The 20,591-nt window shown below is 57.1% G+C and overlaps 1 protein-coding gene across 1 annotated transcript in view; it reads left to right on the top strand.

The window, feature by feature from the left end:
• IGF2R (insulin like growth factor 2 receptor) overlaps positions 1–11,899 on the top strand; it is a 103,057-nt gene extending 91,158 nt beyond the window's left edge. The window contains exons 42-48 of the mRNA XM_027056511.2: positions 1,824–1,938; positions 2,896–3,042; positions 3,693–3,880; positions 5,519–5,705; positions 8,139–8,291; positions 9,297–9,366; positions 10,042–11,899. Coding sequence (XP_026912312.2) covers positions 1,824–1,938; positions 2,896–3,042; positions 3,693–3,880; positions 5,519–5,705; positions 8,139–8,291; positions 9,297–9,366; positions 10,042–10,458 — 1,277 coding nt within the window. The 3' untranslated portion in view covers positions 10,459–11,899. The remainder of the gene's footprint in view (positions 1–1,823; positions 1,939–2,895; positions 3,043–3,692; positions 3,881–5,518; positions 5,706–8,138; positions 8,292–9,296; positions 9,367–10,041) is intronic.
• The last annotated feature ends 8,692 nt before the right edge of the window (positions 11,900–20,591 follow it).

Raw genomic sequence — 20,591 nt, 5'->3', positions numbered from 1 at the left:
GCGGGAGCCACTGTGAGTCTTAGAAGCAAACCAGATTCTGCAGGTTGGTGGAGTCCCCCGGAGTGGCCAGCCGTCCCATGACTCACTGCTGTTTCCCCACGGCTCCCTAAGGGGGCCGAGGGTGGCTCATTGCTCTGCGGTCTCGCGGTTGTACGCGGATATCGGAGCAGCCTTCGCCTGAGTTTCCCGCAGCTGGCTGACAGGTTTGAATAGTTAAGCCCTCACTGAAGGTTCAGCTAGTAGATGTGTCCTGGTCCCCAGCCCGCCAGGTAAGACCTTCCCTTTTGGTCCCAACAGGATAGCTGTCCAAGGGCAGACACAGTGATTGCCACCCTCATTTAGGGGCTGCACCCATCTGGGGCGGGGAGATGGGCCGTCTGTCCCAGGAGCTAACAGTTACCTACAACTGTGCTGTCTGCAGGTGTAGTTCTCAGCAGCTTCGTGGGGTTGGGGTTAGAGTTCGTGTCACCGGTTGGGCAATGAGGTGTGGGAGGTCAAGTGTACTGCCCAGTAGTGTAGGGTGTCTACAGTAAGATGTGCATTTGTTTGGCCTCATGCTCCAGCAGTTTAAGAATGTCTCTTCAAGGGGCGCCTGGGCAGCTCAGGCGGCTAAGCATCTTACTCTTGATTTCAGCTCAGGTCAAGATGCCAGGGTTGTAGGATCGAGCCCTGTGTTGGGCTCTGTGCTGAGCGTGGAACCTGCTTAGGGCTCGCTCGCTCTCTCCACCGCACCCCCCCCCCCCCGCCCCGCTTGCGTGCGTGTGCACTCTCGCGTTATTTTTTTTCCTCTCTCTCTCAAATAAAAAAATTAAGAAAGAAAAAAAGAATTTCTCTTTAAAGCAGTACTCTTTCTTCCAAAGTTTTACACAGGAGCCCACTATTTAGCACAGAAGCTCAGTGTTTAATACAAGTCCATCCAGTAACAGCTCTGAATCGGGGCAGGGCTGAGGGCCCTGGGCTTTCGGCCGAGCAGTTGGGCCGCTGCGTGTGGAAGAGCGGAGGGGAAGCTGGTGCCGAGGCCCACGTTTCCTCCGTGTCCCCTGCCTCGCGTGGGTGAGGGTCCGGGGCTACAGCGTGTGTGGTGCCCCTGTGAGGGCCCCGCCCTGTGCCCCTGAGCCACAGTCTGCCTGCCGAGCCGGGCTGGGCTCAGGCGCCACCAGGACGGCACTGGGCAGCCACACGTGGTAGCTGGCAGCAGCATGGGTCTTGAACCGGCAGCCACGCTGCCTTCCGTGCGACTGGCAGCTGAATGCAAGCGCTCGCTTTCCTCTTAGACCCTGCTCGTCAAGGTCTCGTCACTTTCTTTATCCGCGATCCTTTCAGCAGTCGAAAGATTGGACACAGAGCCGGAAGACCCGAGAAGAACAGAGTTGTTCTGGGTCTGGTTTTCCTCGTGGTGCTTGTCGGTCCGGCACCTGCCCCGTTACCACTGGGGTGCTGAGACGGGGGGATGTGTCAGGAAGGCGCCTAGAACAACCCTGCAGTGGTACAGAACTGGAGCAGTGGCGAACGCTGCCCCTGGGGTCCTGCTCTGTGAGCACGTGGCGCCGGGCACTCGGCTGCTTGTTGGAAGGTGTTCCCGTGGCGCAGGTGAGGAGACAGGCTCAGAGGCTCAGCAGCCCGGAGTCAGGCAGCCAGTGAGCAGGAAGGCTAGGGTTTGGACCCAGGTCTTCTCTAGCCACACAAGGTGTGTTGTGAGCCGGGAGGCGGTCACCGAGCTTGAGCTGGGAACCCGGGGTGGAGGACTCAGGAGTCTTCAGAAAGCCGGACGTTCGTTCTTTATAACCAGGAACGACGTCACTTCCGTTATTTGTGTGTTTCAGGTGACAAAGTCATCGTAACTTATTCAAAAGGTTATCAGTGTGGGGAGAATAAGACCGCCTCTGCCGTCATCGAGTTGACCTGTGCAAAGACAGTGGGCAGACCTTCGTTCAAGAGGTGAGAGAGAGGGTCGGGGCCTCACGGGGGAGCTGTGCAGAGAGTGCACTGGGGGCCCATCAGCATCTTTCCCCATGGTTTTCACTTGCAGGCGTGCAAACGTGCGTGTAGGGAGAGGGTGTTCGGGTGGCCACGGTGGGGAGGGGGCTGTTCGATGTCCTGTAGTGTGCAGGGCTGTTCTGCACCAGGAGGGATTTCCCGGAAAGGGGGCTGGGGCGCACGGTCACTTGACTAAAGCCACAAGGTAAGGTGGCATCCGGCCTCCACCCTGAGCATCGTCATAGGACCAGAGGGGCAGTGATTGGCGCCACCTTAAGTCCAGTTGTCCGGGTGGCCTGTCTGAGATCCCCAGGCAGGTGGGGCTGGCACAGGGGATGCTCTTGGATGACACTAGAATTTTCCAGGTAACTCTGCAACTAGCATTAGGAGGAGTTGGCCAACAGAGGAAGCGTATGAGCTGCTGTTTGTGAACAAATGATTCTTCCGGAAGCTGGGCTTGAAAAAGGCAGGACCTAGGAATCGTATGAGGATTGAATCAACGTATGAGTTGAAAAAGCTTGCAAAGTAAAGTTCAGAAATTTACGAGCAAATTTTTCCAGTTTTTGGATGTTGCACAGTTTCTGAATTTAACAACACCAAAAAAACGTGCTGAACGGTGCCCAACATTATCACGTTGCCAAAGGGCCACACAACATCTTCCTCACTAGGCTGGTGTTCCCGGATCTTTCCTGTGAGGCTGCTGAGAAAAGTCCTGCGAGCCTCGCTAGCCCAGAGCTGCCTGCACCCATCGTGGGGGCGGCGAGGGCTCGGTGGCGGGGTGCTTCTGCAGGGACCCAGGGCTCAGGACTGACCGGAGCCCTGAAAGCCAGTGAGCCTCTTCCCGGCACGAGAGGCCTGGTGTCGCAGCCGCCCCCGCGTGTGGCTGGGCGTGACTGCAGCCGTGCTCCCTCCTTCCAGGTTTGACTTGGACAGTTGCACTTACTACTTCAGCTGGGATTCTCGGGCTGCCTGTGCCGTGAAGCCCCAGGAGGTGCGGATGGTGAACGGGACCATCACCAACCCTAGAAATGGCAAGAGCTTCAGCCTCGGAGATATTTATTTTAAGTAAGTGAAACATTTTCCTTTTGAGCACTGAACTGTATTCAAAATTAAACCAATTTAGATCTTTCCCGGTGCGGGGGGGGGGGGGGGGGAGTGGAGGAGGGGAGCCGCAAGATAAATGGGCCTGTGTGTGTTAGTTACTGTTTCTAGGTAGATGTCCTATTTTGCTTAAAACTGGGGGACAGCATTACTCAACTCTGAAGTTTTAACACCAAAGATGGTGAAATGTGTTGAGTGTAAAAATGAAGTCACCCCTTCTGCTTCACTTCATGATAAGCCCAGGGGGCAAAGCTGAAACCTGAAAGAGTTTTTGATCAGGAATCCCTGGGCTTACTGGTTTGTGAAAATAGAGTGTCCCAGCAGTGTCCCCGGAGCCGTTCCTGAGGTCAGGTGGCCGTATGTGCTGGCTGCACCCGCGGCAAGCGAAGCAGGTGTGCTGTGGGAACAGCGCATTTTGAGGAGGGCGCACCGGTGCTCAGAGCACGGGGCGGGAGGCAAGTTGGTGCCCTCAGGGGTCTTCGTGGGCTCCCAGGCTGGCCAAGGTGGAGAAGGGCAGTGTCCTGCGGCCCTGTGCTTGTTCACAGGTGTCTGGGTCTCTAGTAAATGGGTTTCCTGAAGGACTGGAGCCATTGCTGTCTTTTCCATTTCTTCAGGCTGTTCAGTGCCTCTGGGGACATGAGGACAAATGGGGACAAGTACCTGTATGAAATCCAGCTTTCCTCCATCACGAGCTCCAAAAACCCGGCGTGCTCCGGGGCCAACATCTGCCAGGTTAAACCAAATGACCAACACTTCAGCAGGAAAGTTGGAACTTCTGATAAAACCAAGTACTATGTTCAAGGTAATTGCTTTCCATTAACGTTTCGTGTCCCGCTTCCTTGGAAGGGCCTTACGCTTTCCCTGAACTAACACCCTTCCGTTGAAATGCCACATTTTAAAGCAGAAGCCCTGGTCTGATCCTGTGTCTTGATACGTGTTCATCAAGACGGATCGAACAGGTGTAAGATGAACGTTTCACTGTAGGTAAAATTCACCTTAGACTTGGTCTGCGCCAGGGGGTGTGAGGTGGGGGTGTAGAAGGTGAAGTGTGCACATCCAGAACTGCCTTTGATGTGGTTTTAGTCGTGTTCTTTACTTCACAATTTCAGATGCTATTACACAAGGATGAGAAATTTTACATTTGTCAGAAGGATGAAAAGAAAGGATAAACACTCTTTAAAAGGTCAAGTGCATGTTTCCGCGCTCGGACGCTGAGTGCACGCGTCACCGCACTTGGCCGTGCCCGACGGGCAAGGCAGAGGTACCCGTCACGTCAGCCTGATTTGCTTTTGTGATTCCACACCAAGGAGCAGTAACCCCCGCGGTTCTCTTTTGTAGCAGTTCTGGGTTGGATTTACTCGTACCTGTGCGCGTCGTGCGCATTTACTTATTCGGGGTTAATTAAACCCCTTTTAGACCTTGTCGCTTTCTGCATTCACCAGCCCTAGAAAGTAAGTTTAGTTTTAAGACCACTTGTTGCGTTGCATGAAGAAGTGCAGGTTGAATCTCTTCCCGAGTCTTCATTCATTTGAGACGGCAAGAGTAGGAAGCTGCCACGGGCTCCCCCATCAGCTCGTGGACATGGGCCCGCGTGCCGGCCTCATGGGACGGTCCGTTCAGGCCTTGCCTCAGCCAGTTATGTGTGAGAACATGTGGGGCCTCCCGAGCCCAGCCCGCACGGGCCGGGGCTCAGGGCTCCCTGTGTGTGGACGTGACCGCCTCGCACACGGAACTCGGTGGCTCTCCAGCGGTGGCTCGCTGTGAAGTTTGAGCCACCTGCAAAGTTTGGGGAGGGCAGCGTCCGCACAAGCCTCCCTCACCTCTGACACCAAGTGGGAGTTTTGGGGGCTTCCCCCGCCACCCTCAGGTCTGGTCCTTCGCTGGGACTCAGAACTCACTGAGAGCTGTTACTGCCACCGTTAAGGATGACAATTGGCGGAGGGGAGAAGCACGCAGGGTGACATCCAGGAGGGAGCCAGATGCTTCCGTCACCCTCTCCCTGTGGAATCGGGCTGGACCGTACGCACGGAGTGTCGCCAACCGGGGAAGCTCGCGTCTCCGTGTCCAGGGGTTTTATTGCGGTTCCGTCACAGAGGCTTGTTTGGTTGGCCCGCCGGTTGCTTGGTTCCCCGTCTGGTCCATTTCGGTCTCCGGATGAGCAGGTACCACGTGGCCAGTCCCCATTCTGAATCCGACTGTGAACTGAGGACAAAGGCCGGACCTCTCCTGGGGTCAAGGTTCAAGTCTTTCCTGCTCCCGGACTTCAGGCGGGGGGCCCTGTAAGGAGTGTGAGGTGGCCTGTGAGAACGCGCACATGTGAGACCTTTGAAGAAGGCCCTTTACGTGAGATCTTAAGTCTGTGCGTTTTACAGACCACGAGGACATTATTGAAACGTCGGTGGTAACGTTGTGTGGTTGTGTCATACTTCCTTTTTGACAGACGGGGATCTAGATGTGGTGTTTGCCTCGTCCTCTAAGTGCGGAAAGGACAAGACGAAGTCTGTGTCTTCCACCATCTTCTTCCACTGCGACCCTCTGGTGAAGGACGGGATCCCCGAGTTCAGCCACGAGACCGCCGACTGCCAGTATCTCTTCTCTTGGTACACCTCTGCCGTGTGTCCCCTAGGGTGAGTGCGCGGGCCGGGCCACTTTCCCCTTTCTGCGCACGCTCACCAGCCGCACGCCGACCCGCTCTCCCCTGACTCAGCTCGAGCACGTATTTGTGTGTGTTCTGCCCCACCTAGTGTGGGGATGTTCAAGCGTGCACAAACACCGGAGAGGCAAGCCCCACGCGGCCAGCACGCGGCCTCACTGGCTGTCCAAGCGTCGCCCCTCGTTTGCTCCCCTACCGCCACCGCCCACCATTCCCAGGGCACCCCCATCTGCCGGCAGGCACGCACGAGGCCTGAGTGCGCCCACTTTCTTTCCGGCCTCCCCCAGGCTGCCTCACGGCAGGCCGATGCTGAGCCTCGTCTTTGTGTTCCTAGCGCATTTTTCCTTGGGTTCCAGTGCAGATTATTATACGGTAAAGGTCGCTTTACCTTGAGCGAGGTAGTGTTTATGTTTGGACGAAGGAAGACTTGTTCTACAGAGTTTGAAGATCAGGCATAGGCCAGGTTTTGCATGCGCGTATGGGAACGTGCATTTCTGTGCCAAAGGAAGGGTGATCTTGGCCTCTGTGTGGCCTCAGGGAACTCTCCCTTCTTGTGCCCCAGGGCCTTTGCTCCTCTGCCCAGTTCACTGTCAGGTTTAGAGACCTTCATCTGGAACAAAGTGCTACAGCTTGCTTTCCTCTTTGGACTTGCTTTCTTCCCATTTCATCCAGGTCCTTCTCTTACAGAAGCGTTTTCAGTCTCTGTCTGAGACTACAATCAAGAGAAAAAGGAGTTCTTGCCATGCACTGGTTTCCTTTGTGTCCTGAAGGAATGTTTCTCTGCAGTCCCTAGAAACCGTGGTAGGAACAGTGGGAGGAGTCCCAGATCACATCTGTTAGATCTTAAATGAGTTTTCATTTTTAAAAAGAGTCAGCTTTGTCTGAAGTTTTCCAGGAACATGAACGCAAGGCAAGTCTTAAATTTCTAGACGTTGGTGCCGTATAAACAACACACACAGGGTTGTGTTGTTAAGCATCTGACTTCGGCTCAGGTCGTGATCTTGAGATTCTCGAGTTCAAGCCCTGCATCTGACTCTGTGCTGACAGCTCAGAGCCTAGAGCCTGCTTCAGATTCTGTGCCTCCCTCTCTGTCTCTGCCCCTCCCCCACTCGTGCTCTGTCTCTCTGTCTCTCTCTCTCTCTCTCTCTCTCAGAAATAAACATTAAAAAATTAAAACGCAAAACACACAGTGAAGTTAAGAACCAGTAATGAGAAATTAACTGAAAAATAGACATACATTTGCAAACTAAAACACACTTGAAAGTGATTCCTGGCTCCCAGGAGAACCCAAAAGTAGCAGTGAGGACAGGCCTAGAAGTGAGTGACGATGCACCTCTCCCATTGGGATGCGGAGGTGCGTCCCAGGTGCTCCTGAACGAACTCCTGTCCCTCGGGGTCCACAGAGCACGTGTGGGGGGCGTCCCCGCTTGAGCACACAGCGACCAGTGCCTCCACGCTGGAATAGAACACTGAGGTTGTCGTCCAGTTTGGAACCGGATTATTTGGCTCAGGCTGAATGCTGATGGGTGCAGTTATCCTCACGTAGTTGAGCCGTCGGTTGCCCTCCGACCCAGTCTGAATCAAGAAGTTTTCTGAACCAGTATCTGCACCTGTAGCCTCCAGTTCATCACGGCTGTGGCCCATCAGTTGCCCTCTCTCCTCCCGAGCAGCCCATACAGTCCCTGTAGCCTGCCTCTCTGCCTTCCCAGGGCGGGAGGAACTTTGTTAGCGGATTCTGTTACTGTAGGTGCCCTGAGTGCAGGCACGAAGGGTCGGAAGTGTCCAGTCACTACACGGACATCTGGTTCTCTGAGCAGAAGGTCCGTCGTGGTTTTTCTAGCTTTGTGTTCGTTAATTTGTACTACTTTCCTCGAGCGTTTAAGGTCATAGAAATACGTTGCTCTTTCCCACACGTGGGCGGGACTCCTGCCATCCTAGCTGCTCGAGGGGCGGTCGTGTTGGTCCGGGGACGTGCCTCCCGGACACGGCAGCCCGGATGGAGCGTCTGTGCCGTGTCCAGCCGTGTCCCGTGCGTGTTCCCTCAGCCCTCATGAGGCACCGACGGTGTGTCCTGAGACGAGGTGGAGGGGACAGAAGCCTGCCCCCGGCGGTGACTGCTTGTCCCCAGGGAGGGGAGCTGTGGTCCTGGGAAGATGAATGTTGCCGGCTTATCCCTGCTGTGGCCTCCCAGGTGCCTCTGTGCCCTGCAGCCATCCGGGGGGGGGCTGGCCGCCACGGAGTAGGCCACGCTCCTCCATAAGAGCTGCCCGCGTGGCTCCGGGCGGTGCCTTCCACCTGTTCTCCGGTCCCACCGCTGTGTCGTTGAGGACCCCGTCCACCCCGGGCTGGGAACTGCTCCAGCTGTGGCTGCCGTGGCACGCCACCAAAGGACGTGGCTTCCTTTCAGGGTGGGCCTTGATGGTGACGGTGCGGGCGAGGACACGCAGGAGCACAAGGGGCTGTCGGAGAGAAGCCAGGCGGTCGGGGCTGTGCTGAGCCTGCTGCTCGTGGCGCTCACTGGCTGTCTGCTGACCCTGCTGCTTTACAAGAAGGAAAGGAGGTAAGGAGAGGGGAGCAGGTGTGCCCCGAGGCCAGTGCTTCAAGGTCGAGTCCTGGGATCTGTGTGTGTGTGTTGCAACCACGGAAACGGTCTCCGAAGTCGCGTAAACGTCCGCGTTTCTGGGACGAGGTGACCGTCTGACTCCCAGGCGTGCGAGTCAGGCCCTGGTGGTCGTGTCGTGTAGGAGATGCCGCGCAGGCGCTAAGCCTGGCCTGTTTCTAGGATGTTGGTCTCTGAATGTGTCCAAAGAGACAGCAGATGAGCACCTTTTATGAGCAGGCTTCCTTCTGATCAGCTGACCCCTCTACACGGTCCTCCTCTCGCCCCTTCCTCCCGTTTACTAGATGCCTACCATGTGCCAGGCATGACGCCGTCTTCTTGGCTCACGGTTTCTGGGTAAAAGGGCTTGTCACCACATTTCCGTGTGGTGTGTGAATGAGGCACAGGGCCCATGAGCCCTGTGCGTGGTCCTCCCTGGCAGGTGGGAGAGGGCATCCAGAAGTCCTGAGTGCGGCCGTCCCGGCCCGGAGAGGCAGGTACTGGAACGAAGAATCCGGGCCGAGGGTCTGGGCATGAGTTTTGGCGCACGTCTCCGTGCAGTCCTGGGGTGGGAGGAATATGTGCCTCTTGTCATAGTCACACGGGACAGAGCAGAAGCCCACGGTGGGTAACTTGCACTTGCCTTTGCTAGACCACTGAGAGAGGAAGCAGGTTTCGAATCCACTTCCATCTGGTTCCAAAGTGTTCTTTTCACTGAACTCGTGTATAACCCAGCTGCTGTGGGTTTAGCGTGCCCGTGCCATGGAGGGATGTGCCTGTGGGGGCTGCAGGCTTCTCTGTGAGCAGATGTGCAAGGTGCCAGGACTGCGGAGGGGCGGGTGGGCGAGGGGCTGGGGCCGGGAGGACTGGCACGCCAGATGCCGGGCTGCGGAGGGGGCGGGGAAGGCCGGCCGGCCGGTTCTCCTGCCCGGCTGGTCCCGCCTGCAGTGACCGCTCGCCCCGCAGGGAGACGGTGGTTAGCAGGCTGAGCAGCTGCTGCAGGAGGAGTGCCAGCGTGTCCTACAAATACTCGAAGGTAACGTCCCATCACCCCCGTCGCCCCCGCCCCACTGTTGAGCTGTCTGTGCCCTGATGGCGTCAGCCTGTGACGAGGAAGACGCCACCGCAGGCCTTTTGAAGGAGAGAAAGGAAAGGTCAGCCGTCGCTCTGAACCCGAGCGCACTCCGTGTCCTTTCTGCCTTCAGGTTTTATCATCGCGGCTGCGGCTGGTTTTCTCAGAATGTTTGCTATTTCAGTGGCTTCTACTTTGGGGGCTATTGTAAAAAGTAAACAAATAACGAACGTGTCTGTGCATCTGGCACCTGGATGAGTCCCTTCAGATAAACTTCCCCCGGACAGGCATTGTTCGGGTAATGGGCACACGCGTGCTCGTGGCTCTCGGTCCTCCAGCCAGATTGCGTCCTCAAAGGTTTCGCTCAGACACAGTCACGTCCAGCCCCTGCGGCTTCTCGTACCGCACGGCCCCTCCCGTCCCGCGGGTGCTGCTGACCTGCCAGCCTGACACCAGCTGCCTCGTGGGGTCCAAGTGGGAGCCGACGGTCACCAGCCTTCCCTTCCTCTCCGGGTGGGGGACCTGGGAAGCAGGGAAGGGGTTCCCCAACTCAGGCAGGTCACGGAAGGGAGGGTCACAGAGGAGCGGCGTGGCCCGGGGCCTCAGAGGGGCTCCAGGGTCTGGCCTCGTCCCTGGCAGGTGAACAAGGAGGAGGAGGCGGATGAGAACGAAACCGAGTGGTTGATGGAAGAGATCCAGGTGCCGACCCCAAGGCCCGGGAAGGAAGGGCAGGAAAACGGCCACATTACCACGAAGTCCGTGAAGGCCGAAGCCCTCACCTCCCTGCACGGGGACGACCAGGACAGCGAGGACGAGGTCCTGACCATCCCAGAGGTGAAAGTGCAGGCGGGCAGGGGGACCGGGGCAGCGAGCGTGCAGCACGGGAGGAACGTGCCCAGGAAGGGGCTTCGGGAGAGCGCGGATGGCGCGGGGGTGCTGGTGAGAGGGGACAGGGCCCGCAGAGGGAAGCCCAGGCCCGCACAGCAGAAGCCCGCACAGCCCGGCAGCCTGGCGTCCTTCCACGACGACAGCGACGAGGACCTCTTACACATCTAGTCTCCTGGCGCCTACAGGGGACGCGGGTCCGTGGCGTCGCCGAGCACCTCCAACCAAATAAGACTTCAGTTCGATGATGCTTCTATCATTTTTGCCTTTAACAAGAACTGTCTCAAAAGGGAAGAGTTTTTGTGATGGGGGAGAGGGTGAGGAGGTCAGGTTTACGGTCCTCGGAACGTGGCTCTGCCCCTGTTGTGGGGGCGGTGCAGGGCCCCGGGTTTTGTCCCCAGTCCTCAGAAGCATGATGGCTGCCGTGCGCTTCGTAACGTGCGCCCGGGCCAGACGCATCTTGGAACAGAGGGCTGTGTATTTGAGAAAAACCCTTGCTGCTTTAGGCCCTGTGGGGTATTTGACCATTATATTTTAGCATTTAATTCTCTCCTCCTATTTATTGACTTTGACAATTACTCAGGTTTGCAAAAAAGGAAAAACGAACAAAAAAAACCACAAAAAACAAAAAACAAAACAAAAAAAACAAACAACCCAACAGTTTCTTCGTGACAGCGGGGGTGACCGTGGTTCATCCCCGGTCGGAAGGGGAAGCTGTCGGTGTGCTAGGAAAGTCCATATGAGATTTTGAACTGGTCAATAATGTAGCCTGTAAGTTAGAATGCTCCAATCTGTCCCTTCCTTTTTGCTTCCTGTTTCTTAAGGGAACACGCACGTGCGCGCGCACACACACGTGCACGCGCACACGCATGTGCAGGGTCCCCGAGTGCCTAGGCTTTGGAGGGTTCGCCTGCTCTCTGCCCTTAGTCAGTAACGGCTGCAGCGTTTTGCATGACATCTTCAATCCTAGGTGCACAGAGCACACTTATCAGTATTTCTTTCGCCGGCTGGTGAATTCAAACAACCCACCCAAAGATTATTTTTGTGTGTGTGTGAGGATGGAGTTGAGATGTCAGAGAAAATAACTTTCCTCCAGATTTGGGGGATAGGTCTCACCTCTTCAGGTTCTCATGATACCACCTTTACTGTGCTTATTTTTTTAAGAAAAAAAAAAAGTGTTTATCAACCATCCGACCTATAAGAAGCCTTAATTTGCACAGTGCGTGACTTACGGAAATTGCATGAAAGCCGATGGGCCAGCATCTCGCCCTAGCGTTGCACTTGGGGATCCCGCTCTGGGGGTGCTGGGTCGGCCTCTCGGTGCTGCGGGACTGGAGGGTGGGGCCGCTGTCCTTCCCTCGCTGTTGGCACCTTTCTCGAAGTGTTTAATGAATGACTTTTCTCGAATTCTAGAATTGTACATAGACTCAGTGGTATTCATGTACTGAGGAAACCACCCTATGGTGGTTCCTTGGTTTGTACTCCGTTTGGCTGGCTAATTTGATTTCAACATGAGTGTATTTTTTAAAATTGATTTCTTTCCTCATTTTTTTTCAATCAAATTTACTGTAATATAAAGTATTCAACAATTTCAATAAAAGATAAATTATTAGTCGGGTGTTACTGCTCTCTCCTCACAAGTTGCCCAGCGCGTTGCTGAGCCTGGCCGCCCGTCTGTTCTTCTGTGCCGTTGGGGAAGATGCCCATGTTTGGGCTCCTGCCGCGGGGCCCCCCTGGCCCTTCGTGTGCAGCACCACCGTGCGCTCGCTGGCGTCCTTCCGGTGGGCAGGTCTCATTTCATCCTTCCTTGCGAGAAAGCGCACCTCCGGCTGGTCCCAGGTTCCCGGAGCGAGCACGTGGGAGTGCAGGTTCCGGCACTGCAGGCAGGCGGGGGGCGGGGGGCGCCCTGTGTGTCGTGGGGGGGGGGTGGCTTCTCTTTGGTCAGTCGTCACCCCGACTAGTGACGAGAGCTTCCTAGACGCTAGTGGGAAAGCGGACAAAGCAGAAAGTTGCAGCGGCAAGCAGCCGTCTCGGAGTCAACGTCTGTCCCTCCCTCCCTTCCCCTCATTTGTTCATGGACGTCGTTTCTTCTGCCACCGACACTTGGGTCTTACAAAAGTGTGCGTTACCACCCAGGAGTCACGGGTGCTCGGGCACTGTGTCCGGAGGGCTCTTCTCCCAGCACCCCCTCCCTCTAAGACACAGGAAGCCCACTTCGGGCAGGGGGCAGGAGGTCAGGAAGGCCACTTGCAGTCATGCGCTGGCCCTGTTGGTGAACTTGACCGCAGGGGTCTTTGTACCCCTGGCTGCCTGCCGAGCACGCAGCTTGTGGCCGGCAGGTGGAGGGTGACAGGTGGCCCCGTGTGTGTGAGGGCATTCGCTCTGACCCTTAGGAACCTGGACTAGAGCTAGCCCTGGGCTCGGAAGACAGTCCCCGTCCTTGCCGTGGCACGTAGTTGCGGGAAAACGCGCCCTGATGGCAGATAGGAACTGTGATGTCTTCAGAAGTGACTTTATTGATAAGAGTACAGCCCTGATACTCAGTCTCCTTTCAGCCAACTTTTCTGTGCCCTTTGGAGACTGTCCAAGGATGGCAGAGAAGTGGAGTAAGTGGGGGATGAGCACGATGTAGGCAAACCTTGTGTCGAGGAAAATCCGTGGTCTAGAAGTCTGTTCTTACTTGGAACGTTTAAAAACAGTTGAAACCAGCTCTCCTCCGCCAACCACTGAGATCACACAGCACACACGACGACCCTGCAGGAAGGCTGACTCCACCTGGGCGTTTAAAACAGTACCCTGGTGGGGGGCGGGCAGGGGGGCACCTGGGTGACTCGTTCAGTTGAGTGTCAGACTCTTAAATTTCGGCTCAGGTCGAGATCTCACAGTTCTGAGTTCAAGCCCCGTGTCGGGCTCAGTGCCGACAGCTTGGGGTCTGCTTGGGATTCTCCCTCTGTCTGTCTGTCTGTCTCTCTCTCTCTCTCTCTCTCAAAATAAATAAACTTAAAAAAAATGTTTCAAATTCCTAATTGGCACATAAGAATTGTTTTTTTTAACATTTATTTTTGAGAGATAGAGCACGAGCAGGGGAGGGGTAGAGAGAGAGGGAGACCTGGAATCTGAAGCAGGCTCCAGGCTCCGAGCTGGCAGCGCAGAGCCTGATGTGGGGCTCGGACCCACGAACCGAGAGATCATGACCTGAGCCGTAGTCGGACGCTTAACTGACTGAGCCGCCCAGGTCCCCGGCACACAAGATTTTTAATATAAATGAAAAACTCCACCTAAAGGTAAGACTGTTTTTGCTGTTGGTAAAAATACTGAAATAAAATAAAGTGAAACAGAATAAGAAAATAACAAAACCGTACTTTGGGGAACCTGATCCTTTGTGGGAGTCACAGAACCGATGGTCGTGCAGGTCCTACAGTCACAAGGGGGGAGGGAGCGTGTTGGGGGCGCGTGTTATGGATGAGGTTCGATTTAAATAAATCCCCTTCCCCCACGACTCAGGTGCCTTCACGCACCTTATTTCTCCAAGTGCGCGTCACTGAGTTGGGGTGAGCCTCGCCCTCGGGCTAGCCTTGCCGTACGGCCTGGGAGAGCGGGCTGAGCGCATGATCCCCTCCCCACAGGAAGCGTCGGGGGGGCCACTGTGGGTGCCGGGCTGGCCGCCGTGTCCAGGTCACGCAGGCCGAGGGACGGCGATTGGGCAGATGGCAGAGGCAAGGCTGAAGCAGGCCTGTGACTCAAGGTGTCAAGTGGACGACACAGTAAGGAGCCGTGTGCTGTGGAAGGGCCCGCGTCGGTGGAAGAAGGGAAGAAGACGCGCTGAGGCTCCGGAGGCGGGTGCGCAGACCCTGGAAGGCCTCAGGCTGCCAGCCCGGAAGGAGGGGGACCTGGGGGAAACACCCTGTGTTCTTAAAGAGAGGGGGACGGACCAAAGTTAGGCTTGTGAACGGCCACTCCCATTTCTTCACCTCTTGTTCCGCTTTGTGTTTTGACCAGGTTGCAAATCAAATTCGGTAAAAGATTACCTCTAATGTTATTTTGATACAGCGTCAGAGGAAAACGAGATTGCACAAATGGCCCGTCCGTCATTTCCCCTGGACGGGGCGAGACCACGGAGCCCACGGATGGGCTCGCGGCCAAGTTGGGGAGACCTGACGGCCGCTCTCGGCACTGTCCTGGAAGACAGAGTGGGGAGCTGGAGACCCACACGACGGGGTGCAGCGCCCCAGAAGGCACCCTGGAAGGAGCAGAGGGCCAGGTCCCACACCAACCTTGTGACCTTCGGCTTCAGGCTTCTGTTTCTTTTTTTTTTAATTTTGAGATAATCAGAACATACGGAGATTTTGAACCAACAGGACGAGGAACTTTCTTGAACCGCTTGAGAGTGAGCTGCCTCCCTGACGCCTCACCTTCTCTGGACACTTCAGGTTGTCATCCCGCGGGAGCACGATGCATCCACCGAGAACACGGTGGTGGGCCCATTCCTACCAGCTAAGCCTCAGATCCTGCTCGGGTGTCCCCGCTGGTCACGGCAATGCCCTTTTTAGGAAAAGGACCCCATTCTGAATCCTGTGTTGTACCTCACTGTCTTTCAGTTTCACTTCAGCCCAGACAGTTCCTCAATCTTTGCGGTTTCGTGGCCTTGACACGTGAGGTTGCCCTCCTCGCCTCGGGGTCTGACGCCCTGAGGCCCCTCGGCCACCCCCCACCCACTGGAGGATCCCTGTTCTGCTCTGCCCCGTGTCGCGGTTTTAGGACTCCTTTTCGGGAAAGCATGGGGGACGGACCTCAGGTTGAACAGAATCATACTTAAACTAGAAAGTCGTGCCGTAGAGTGGCGTTTCCCAGAGGATGCCCCGTGGAACACTTGTCCCGTCTGATTTGGTCGATGTGCTACGGAAACTGGAAAGGGTCTGTGCCCAAGTAGGTCAGGAGGATGCCGAGAAGACAGGCTTCCTTGCCGTGAGACACCTCTGAGATCCGGCTCAGATCACAATAAAAAAATGTGGCTGGTGGGTCTCCCAAGAAGGTACAGTATGAAGTGCTTTCCACATGTTGGCCTGTGTCCCCTTGGGGAGCCTGGTGGCCGGTGGCCCGTCCCCTGGGAAATGCTGTCACCGTGGCGCACGGTTGTCCTGAGGGTCGCACGGAACGGGTGTGGTGTTCTCTGTACAAGAATGGTGAGGGCCCAAGAGACGGGTGCACACTACTTCAGAACCTGCCCTCCCCAGGGAAGCCCCCCGCGCCCTCCCCATGGCCCCGCCCCAGCCATTTGCGCCCCCCAACACTGCTCCCCACATCGGGTCCAATTCCCCAGGAAGCTGACAGTGACCAGGTTCTGCGGCCATTGGCGTGGCGCTTCTGACCCGTTGCCTGTTACTCTCCACGCGTGAGCGCTGGCGTGTTGAGATGATCAGGGGTCGAATTGTGTCCCCCAAAACCCGTGTTGGAGCGCTCACCCCTAGCACTCCAGAATGTGACCTTATTCAGAGACTGGATCTTTATAGACGTGATCAAGTTCAAGCGAGGTCGGGGGGTGGGCCCTAGTCCACTGTGACTGGTGTCCTTATGAACAGGGGAAATTCATGATGTGAAGACACAGGGAGGAGACGGACGTCTGCAAGCTGAGGAGAGAGGCCTTCCCTCCCTGCCCACCCCTTGGTTTTGGAGTTCCAGCTTCCAGAACCACGAGACAATAAATGTCTGTGACTTCAGCCTCCCAGACCGTCCGTGCTACTTTGTTCCGGCAGCCCTGAGACACGAGTCCGGGGAGCAGAGGCCCAGTCGCTCTCCTAGAGGGGCCAGGCGGTCATCAGGCACAGCGAGAGTGACCCATGGCTGTGTGCGGAGGCTGAGGAGCCTCGTCTAGGCTGCCCCACTGTGACCTGTCGTTGCCTCCATGCCCTTCGACGGATGACTGAGTGGCCGATGGTTTTGAATGAACCACAGGTGGTTTCGTGGGTTCCTTTGTGGGGACGGGGTGGGTGGGTCATTGAGAGCTGAGCCGGCTTTGACAATGATACCTCGAGGATGTGGAAGCAGGCTGCCTGAGACTTGGCTCTGGCGTCCAGAACTGAGAATAGGGGCCAGGTGATGCCCTCGGCTCCTGGCCACTGGCCCGTGTGCCTGACCAGCCCCTGCTCCCGGGGACCTCTAGCCCCGGTGGTGACGTCTGTGCGCGCTCGGCCTTCTGAGCTCTGGAGGCCGGGAGGGTAGGGAGGAATTTAATGCGTAGCTTCCATGTCATGTGTCTGCTGGAACGGATGGGGACAAGAAGATTGTCCTGGGCAAGCTGGGCAGACAAGGTCACTGGGTCCGGTTGGTCCCAGTGCCGGGGGGGTTGGAGACAGAAGGCCCCTGTCTTGTCCTCTGGCCGGGCTCTGGGGGAAGAGGCCTGCCCAGCGGCCTTCCTTGTCAGGGGCTTTGGTGTAGGGCAAACGGAGTCATCAGAGAGGCCCCGACATCGGGGAGGGGACCGTGGTGTGGAGAACAGCCTGGGTCCTCAAGGAAGGCAGCACCTTTGATGACCGAGTGGAGCCTCGCTGTGGCTCCCACGCTGGGTCCTCATTTCTGGTAGTTTCCACGCTCCTCAGTGCAATTTAAAACCGCTCCTTAAGGACCTTAAAAGAAGGTGCCGTTTTGGAGGCGGTGCTGGGGGTGGAGGTCTGTGAGGAGAGGTCTGCCTCCACCACGGTGGTCTCCTGACGGCACACAGAGGGAGACAGCAACCCCAGGGCTGGTGAGGAGGCCTGGGTGCAGCTGGAGGAGGGGTGCCCATGGTGGCGGGGATGGGCGGGGGGCAGTTGGCCACAATACTCTGTTGCTTCTCCCCTTTGCAGTTCTGATGACCCGAGGTGTCCGGTCCTTGCACCTGAAGCAGGGATTGGGCGATGGGAACAGAGTGGCCTGTCTGAGCAAAAGAAAGAGTGAGCGCCAGCCCGCTGGGGAGTGGGGAGGGAAGCCTTTGCCCAGAGCCAGGGAGATTGCTTTCTCCAGCAAGAAAAGAGCAGGGGGCGTGAGGCCTGGCTGGCTGCCTTCCCACCCCCAGCCCCTGCACCGCCCTGGGGGAATTGGGGGCAGAGAGGGGCCTTGCTTTCTCCCCAGGATGTGTCGAAAGCAGGACCTTTGCTCCTTGGCTGCTTCCCAGGTAGAGGTAGAGGGCACCCAGGACGTTTGGGGCCAGCACGCTTGTGTTAGAAAAAGCCACTTGTTTTCCTCCCGTGTGGTGGGGAAAACCCAGCTCTCCCTTCTGTGTATCTCCCTTGCTGCTCACCCAGGACATTTCACTTCTGGTCACCAGATGTGGGGGCTTTGCCCCACGCCAAGCAATTCGTTGGAGCACCAGTCGGGGAGTCCTATAATTGAACTCAATTCTGACGTGGTCCACCTGTAGGTAGCATCAGAACCCCCCCCCCCCCCACCAACCCCAGCTAGGGGCTCAGTCCCGTAAGACTGCCCCCCACTTCCGATGCCAACGGCAAGTAGTAGGTCCCCAGGTTACCCATAGTTCTGTCCGACTTGGCTACAAAGTCGGGGGACTTCCATGACCTCTTCCCCTTTGGATCCAATTGATTTGCTCGAGCAGCTCACAGCACTCCGGGAAACACTCCTATTTTTACCAGTTTACTAAAGGACACAGACGAGCAGCCAGATGAAGATGTACATGGGGCGAGGTCTGGGAGGGTCCCAGCATAGGGAGCTTCTGTCCCCCTGGAGCTGGGGTGTGTGATCCCCCCTGAGGTGGGAGTGTTCACCAGCCAGGAAGCTCTCCAAACCCCATTCTTTTGGGATCCTCACAGGGGCTTCCTCGTGTAGGCTCGATGGATCATGAACTCCATCTTCAGCCCTTCTCCCTTCTCGAGAGAATGCGGGTTGGGCCGAAAGTGCCAAGCTTCTGATCATGGCTTGGCCTCTCCCGTGACCGGGAGCCCTCCAGAGTCCCCTCATCAGAACAAAGGCTACTCCTACCAGCCAGGAAATTACAAGGGTTTCAGGAGCTCCATGCCAGGAACCGGGGGCAGAGCCCCAGACACATGTCCTACGATCTCACGCCGCCAGAAAGGACTGCTTTCAGCTTGGAGTGTGTGACTGTCCTGCCTTTGGGGGACGTTTGCCTCTGGCCTTCTTCCTTCCTGCCTTTCCAGTGAACACCCAGCCCTCTGGCAGCAGCCCGGGGCGGGGCGGGGGGCCGGGGGTTCAAGAGCTACAACCCCCGGGAGGGGGACTGTATTTTACCAAACCAGCCAGCGCCCAGTGCCCGTGGAGCAGAGAGAGGAGTCCCAGAAACAAAAGGGCCTCTCCCGTGTGCAAATGCAAGGACCCGCCCTGGATGTCTGTGCCCTCCCAAGGCTGACATGGGGGGGGTGGGGGAGGCATTTCCTGTTTGGTAGCATTTCGCTGTCCTCCGTCAGCAGTTCTGGCCAGGACTCCCGGGGTCCCGCCCTGCGCCCAGACAGCCCCCTTGACCCCGTTCCCTGCATGTCAAGTTGTTTTACAACCGAGCAGCTGGGAGCCTGCCCTGGGCAGGTGATGGTGCCGGGTGGAGTCCCATGGGGTGCTGGGAAACTGCCTGTGTTGGGGCGGGGAGATGGGGAAGTGGGTTTGGGGAGCTTGGCTCTCCCACCACCCTGGTCGGTCCGTGTGCCCCAGGCTTTTAAAGGTCTGGTTGGCCTGTTCCCCCGAGGAGGGCGAGGGGGCCGGGATGAGGGCCTGGGGGGGCCCAGCCACCACAGGCTGCCCCCCTCCCCGCCCCTGCCCCCAGAGCAGCCCTGGGGCTGGCACGCAGGCCAGGTGGACGGGCTGAGGGAGTTGCTGCTTGAGCCTGGCCTCAGAGGTCAGCCTGGCACGCAGGGCCCCAGAGGGGCGAGTGTGGAGTGCGCTTAGCCAGCCCCAGGCCGCGTGAGCAGCACTGCACGTGGGCTCGCAGGCCTTTCGAGGCCCTGCTGCTCCCAGGAACATTCCCTCCTTGTCTTCCAGGAGCCATTTCTCCTTGTCTGTTCCTGTGGAGCCACACGACCACAACCCTAGCTGGATAAGGCCGCACACTCGTCTCCCGGCTTCTGGGGGGACCCTCTGCGGGTCTGGGGCAAGATGGGCCTCAGCCCACGTGGTTCCTGCAGCTGCGGGCCTGAGGGTCCCCGTCAGCCGGTGGCGTCTCCTCTCCTTGCCTTGTGGACTCCCCTGCAGGGCCACCTGCTTCATCAAAGCCAGCAGTGGGATGAGGGACGCCGGGCCAGGCAGCTGTGAAACCGCGCTCGATGGAGTCCTGGGAGTGGCATCGCCACATTTGCTGTGTTCCGTGGGGACAGGCCAGTCTCAGGTCCCGTGCCTACTCCAGGGTGCGCGTGCCAGGAGGCAGGGTCTTCGGGGGTCACCTTCCCATCCCTGCCTGCCACACCCTTTCTGCCTTTCATCACTTCCTGCTCCCCCCCCACCCCACCATCGTATCAACCTACTGGCCATAAGGTTCACGGCTGGCTGAGAAGCCAGTTTTGGGGGCTCCCCTAGTGCCCTCTGCTTGAGCTGACCCTTTGTGAGTCTATCCCCCCGAACGGTATGCTGTTTGGAGTTAGAAGCTGCCCCATCTCTGTGTCCCAGAGCCTGGCACCGACTGAGACGTATAAGGGCTTGGTGAATATTTCTTGAATGCAAAAAGCAAACTGACAGGAGTTGGTGAACTAAGGGCAGGCTAATAAATTCGGGATGTTGCTCTGGAGCGGAACAAGACTCAAGTTCAAGGACAGTGGGAACTCGGGAGGTTGCCGTTGGCTCCCCAAACCTCTGTTTTCCTAGCTGTGCCGTGAGGAGAGTCGTAGCGTTGACCTTGAAGGCTGTCACGACCTGGTAACAATTCAGAGCCCCGAACTGAAGGCTGATGCTTTTGTCATTGCTGAGTCTGAAGCTCGTTCATGGCTCCCTTTTCCACGAGATGCCGGCCCGCAGGGCCCTTGGGGACAAATAGGACGCAGTGCTCAGCCGAGCCACTCTTGGGGCCAGGCCAGCTAGGTGAAAGGAGTGTGAGTGCTGGATCACACAGCACCTGAAGCTGTGATACCTTTGATTTATCTGAATTATAAAAAGAAGTTTTAAAGTAATCTCTCTGGAAGAGCCCTAAAGAGACCACTCCGGGGTGGGGAGGGGGGTTACCTGGCAGGCTCTAGTTTTTCCCTCTAATGCCAAGAGAATTAGAACCCCAGCCTCGTGGCCTTGCTTCCTGGCCAAGCCACTTGGACACTCACCCTCCTGCCTTTCACCCTTGCCGGACACCCGCACCACGGGGTGAAAGATTATTTCCAGTTGGT

This window comes from Acinonyx jubatus, chromosome B2, assembly GCF_027475565.1.
Source record: "Acinonyx jubatus isolate Ajub_Pintada_27869175 chromosome B2, VMU_Ajub_asm_v1.0, whole genome shotgun sequence".
Lineage (NCBI taxonomy): Eukaryota > Metazoa > Chordata > Mammalia > Carnivora > Felidae > Acinonyx > Acinonyx jubatus.
Note: the sequence above shows the minus strand (reverse complement) of the source record. Positions and strands in the feature narration are given on the sequence as shown.